The sequence below is a fragment of the Oncorhynchus clarkii genome, chromosome 31, assembly GCF_045791955.1.
Source record: "Oncorhynchus clarkii lewisi isolate Uvic-CL-2024 chromosome 31, UVic_Ocla_1.0, whole genome shotgun sequence".
Taxonomy (NCBI): domain Eukaryota; kingdom Metazoa; phylum Chordata; class Actinopteri; order Salmoniformes; family Salmonidae; genus Oncorhynchus; species Oncorhynchus clarkii.
In genome coordinates this window covers 27,757,911-27,763,172 of record NC_092177.1, presented here as the reverse complement: position 1 = coordinate 27,763,172, position 5,262 = coordinate 27,757,911, and the positions used below count along the sequence as shown (strand labels likewise).

General features: G+C 50.3%; 1 protein-coding gene across 2 annotated transcripts in view; it reads left to right on the top strand.

Annotated features, from left to right (window-relative positions):
* The window catches only part of LOC139391122 (FERM and PDZ domain-containing protein 1-like), a 43,622-nt gene extending 39,413 nt beyond the window's left edge, over positions 1-4,209 (top strand). For both annotated transcript variants that reach the window (XM_071138665.1, XM_071138664.1), the window contains exons 16-17: positions 1-13; positions 149-4,209. The exon at positions 1-13 is cut by the window's left edge and continues 1,091 nt beyond it. In XM_071138665.1, the coding sequence (XP_070994766.1) occupies positions 1-13; positions 149-2,685 (2,550 nt within the window). In that variant the 3' untranslated portion in view covers positions 2,686-4,209. The remainder of the gene's footprint in view (positions 14-148) is intronic.
* Positions 4,210-5,262: the final 1,053 nt, after the last annotated feature.

The window sequence follows — 5,262 nt, the reverse complement described above, 5'->3', positions numbered from 1 at the left end:
TCTGATGGTACAGGTGGGTTGTTGACATGACTTCTTCACTGACAGACTAACTGTTTAAATGTGTTAAAGTTTGATTTCTGTCACCCTATTAACACCTCTCTCTCTCTCTCTCTCTCTCTCTCTCTCTCTCTCTCTCTCTCTCTCACAGAAAACAGTTTGGATGCGGCTGACAATAAGAGGCACAGTAAACGCTGGACTGGCACAGGGAACGGACTGCCAGTGGTACCAGAGATGGAGCCTCCCTCACCCCTCAAAAATAAGCACTCCTCCCCTGACCACAAGAAACAGCAGGAGACCCAACGAGACCCAAAGCCCCATTCAAACCAGGCTTCCACTCAGAGGGTTGATGCCAAGACCAAGCCTCCACCATTGGCCCCCAAGCCCCAGCTACCCATAAAACCTGAACTGGCCCCCAAGCTCCAGATGGGCCCCCAGAGGTCTCCCCAGCGCGGCGGTCCATACTCCCATTGTAACGGAGATGCTGGTGGGGGCCATGCGGGCCTGCTGGAGGTAGACACCATGGAACCAGACAGCATGGAGTTTAAATCAGTCACCTCGGGAGCGGGGGGGCCTCCACTCGCCTCCCCCCTCATCACGGCGGTACGGAGGAGCCAGCAACCCCCTGCCGGTCCACAGGGTGTGGAGAACGGGCCTAAGATAGAGAACAGTTCTAAGAACGGGACTCATCACGTGCTTCCTAAGGACCCTGTTCTGGTCACTGCTGACAACAGGAGAGCTGATGTTGAAACTAAAACAAACAGGGTTACCCTGCTGAAGGCAGAGGTCAGAACGGGGGTTGGGGTGGACCTCCCGAAAAAGCTACCAAGCTTGTCCCCCATTCCACATTCTGCTTCAGGAGATGAGATCAGGTTGAGCCTGGCCACCCCTCCTCCACTCTCTCCCAAACCCTCCCCTCCTTCTCTCCATCCCCTATCAGTCCTCCCCATCCCGGTCTCACAAAATGAGAAAGAGGGGACGTGTCCGCCGAGCGGCCTCCACCCCTGGGTTAGTTGCAACGGGAGCAATCAGACCGGGAGGAGGGTCTCTCTGAGTCACGAGAACCTGTCGCCCAAAAATACAGACGCCCCCCTCAGCCTGACCACCTCCCTCACCACCTCCTCTAAAGGGACAGCGGGAGACCCAGAGAGCACAGGAAAGTCAGGGTCAGACCTGAGGGTCAGTTCTTCCAGCCTGGGGGGCCGTCTGCCTACCTCAGCCCTGAGAGGGAGGATCCAGGCCCTGCCCTGGTACATGACCCGCTCCCAGGAGATCCTGGGCACCCTGGACCACTCTTCCAACAGCTCTATCAACGGGGATGTCACGTCCGGCTATGGCTCCGGTTTGTCAGTCAGCGGAGCCTCTGAGGTCAGCAAGGTCACTGCCCAGGCAACAGTTGGTGAGACTGCAGGGGGAAAAGGGAAGAAGGAAGTGGTGGAGGATGGAGCCGAGGTTGTCATAGCAACCATCAAAGAGTACCAGGAAGTGACTCCCCGTGCGAAGGAGGCCAACGGGAATAGTGGGTCGCACCCCAACCTGACCCTGAGAGAAAACGGCGCACACGTCTCAGAACCCTACGGATTCCTGGGGTCCTGCAAGTTGGAGCAGCCTCAGTCCAGACCCCACTCAGAGGTGGGGTTAGGGGGCGGTTCAGGCCCGCCCCTAGAGGGGGACTCTCTGGAGCACACCCCTCCCCCGGCCCACCGTGAGGCGTGCGGCTGCCGCACCGTCTACGCCAACTGCTTCAGCGGTGACGTGGAGGACGGCTGTGGCTTCGACGAGGAGCTCACCATCTACGAGTTCTCCAAACGCACGCGCCCCAAACCAGCCCATTCTACACCCCTGGCCTCCCCCATCTCCCCCATCCCCTCCCCCAACATCCTGTCCCTGCTGAGAGACACCCCTCGCCCCCTCTCCACCCTCTCCACCACCTCCTCAGAGCTCAGCCCACTCCTGTCCCGCCCTGTCTCCCCCACGCCCCCCATCGGCTCCCTGCGTTCCCTCACCAACAAGCACTATGGGGGGCTGAAAGGGGGCTTCGTCTCCCTGAGACAGGACATCAATCAGCTCCTACTGGTCCTGGCTGGGCCAACACCATCATCAGAACCCTCCAAAACAGATCAGGATGAGGGTGGAGAAGGGGGACCCAACCCAACCCAAGGGGAGGGTGCAACCGCGTGCTGTGGAGGTGCAAGTCCTCCGCCCATGACGGAGCCTGAGAGGAATTTACTCCAGGCGGAGGCACGGCGGTTGGCAACAGGGTGCCAACGTGCTACGCGTGTGGGCTGGGCTCCAGAGGAGGCGCTTCGTTCCTTATCCAATAGTTTCAGTGCCCTGGTGCAGCTCTCCGCAGCCTGCCTGAGAACACACCCCTGTCCTGGATGTGACGTCTGCCGCAGCGGGGGTCAGATCCAGAGCACTGATGATGATGGGGGCCAGGAGGAGGCTCTGGACAAGCTGAAGGAGATCGTAGGGCTGTACAGGGAGTTTGTTGTGGCTGTGGAGACTGCTGGAGCCGGGTCTGGGTCCAGCAGTGGGACGGGGTCTGGGGATGGACAGGGAGAGGGCGAGGGGGTGAGGCTACTGGCCAAACGGTGCACGGTGCTCATCTCTTCCGTCTTTTCGCTAACACAGCTGTTCAGGACGCACTCGCCGGACACACCAGGTCACACGCCTCTCAACTTTTGACCTCTGAACTTTTAAAACTCCTTCTCGCTACCAGGACTAAGGTGATACAGTACAGTACATACACACCTGTACAGTAAGTGCCATGCACACGCACACACACACACACACATACACACACACACGCACACACATACACACAGACCTACTAAACACATCCTTAAATGATGAAAATAACCTCTTCCACTGACTGCCATTACTGCTAGGTCTCCTGATGGACTCATCTGGACTATGCATTTGTACATAGGTATTTTATAACTAACTATCTATCTTCTTATTGTATACTGTATGTATGAATTATGTATGTACGTATTTATGTATGTATTCATTTCTATGACTGTTTGCGCCATGGTCCTTGCTGGTGTAAGACCTTATTGATGTTGTAGTTTCTTCTACCTCCCTCCACCTTCTGTTCCTCCTCTGGGCTGGTGTCTGCTTTAGCTGCTTCAATGATTCTTCCTCCTCTGGGCTGGTGTCTGCTTTAGCTGCTTCAATGATTCTTCGGATCCAGTTAAAGGTGCAATCTGTAACTTAGATGTTTCTATTGGGAACTCTAGGAAAAAGTACAACGAGCATGTTATGCCAAATAGTAAAACACAACACAAACTTTTACATTCGCGAAGACCCACCCCTTCCGTTTACAATCAAATGAAAGGGGAGCACTATTAGCCGTAAAATAAAAAAACAGATTGCACCTTTAAGAAGAGAAATGAACCATGTGAAAGCTATCTATTTCTGTTCCATTCCTGGCTGACTACTTGTGTGCGAATGCTTGAATGGAGAAAACACTCAATAACCCAAACGCTTATATGCAGTAATTATACAGTATATCAACTTTGAATCCAAAGGATACATATATTTTTCTGGGGTGCATTGCGTGGATGGGGGAATAGTGGAAAGGATATTCATTTGGTATTTTGTAAAAAGGTTTTGACACGGCACAAGGAAGGCTGACTGTTAAAACATACTAAATGTAGCATCGATCCAAAGGCATTTAACACTGAGCCACAATTTTTACTATTTTACTACTTGCCCATGTTTAGCTCTGCAGACGGGCGGACTGACTGATTCGGTTTGTACCAGACCTGTAGATAGATATACATCTATGTTTGTGTTAGTTTGAGTCTATCTGTCCTTCCTTGGTTTATGGCTATGCAAACATAACCCCTGTTCTCCCACATATCATTCTCTGTTACATTTGTGTTAACATTAAAGACAAGAATACCTGCATATGTTTTATAGTCTTTGTTCCTGGAAATACAGAGAGGGCTTCCATGTATTATACTGGAGTGTCTGGACTATGATTACGGGTATGTTCAGGATTGCAATGTTCTGCAACGTTGCATGTAATCGGATGCAACATATCTCAGCAGTGGCTTCTAACCTGATGTGTTGTGGGTAAAATGCAGAGCTGTTCTGTGACTTGGAAACTGTTCACAACTCACTTGATCCTGGACAGAGCCCCGGTCAAGATTCTGTAAACATGTTCAATCTGAACTTTGACTAAATAAATGGGTGTTTTGCCTTTCGTTTGATGAGACACACAGCTATTTGATTGACGCTATCATTCTCCTCCTTTTTGTTCAAGCTAAACACAGATTTGCCTGTAGCATCAGATTCAAACAAGTTCCAATAATAAGTATTTAAGATTATCGACACTACAGTTGAAGTCGGAAGTTTACATACACTTAGGTTGGAGTCATTAAAACTTGTTTTTCAACCACTCCACACATTTCTTGTTAACAAACTATAGTTTTGGCAAGTCGGTTAGGACATCTACTTTGTTCATCACACAAGTAATTTTTCCAACAACTGTTTACAGACAGATTATTTAACTTATAATTCACTGTTTCACAATTCCAGTGGGTCAGAAGTTTACATACACTAAATTGACTGTGCCTTTAAACAGCTTGGAAAATTCCAGAAAATTATGTAATGGCTTTAGAAGCTCCTGATAGGCTAATTGACCTAATTTGAGTCAATTGGAGGTGTACCTGTGGACGTATTTCAAGGCCTACATTCAACCTCAGTGCCTCTTTGCTTGACATCATTGAAAAATCAAAAGAAATCAGCCATGACCTCAGAAAAAAATTGTAGACCTTCACAAGTCTGGATCATCCTTGGGAGCAATTTCCAAACGCCTGAAGGTACCACGTTCATCTGTACAAACAGTACGCAAGTATAAACACCATGGGACCACGCAGCTGTCATACCTCTCAGGAAGGAGATGCGTTCTGTCTCCTAGAGATTAACGTACTTTGGTGCGAAAAGTGCAAATCAATCCCAGAACAACAGCAAAGGACCTTGTGAAGATGCTGGAGGAAACAGGTACAACAGTATCTATATCCACAGTAAAACGAGTCCTATATCAACATAACCTGAAAGGCCGCTTAGCAAGGAAGAAGCCACTGCTCCAAACCCGTCATAAAAAAGCCAGACTACGGTTTGCAACTGCACATGGGGAGGCTTGCAAGCCGAAGAACACCATCCCAACCGTGGGATGCACGGGGGTGACAGCATCATGTTGTGGGTGTGCTTTGCTGCAGGAGGGACTGGTGCACTTCACAAAATAGATGGCGT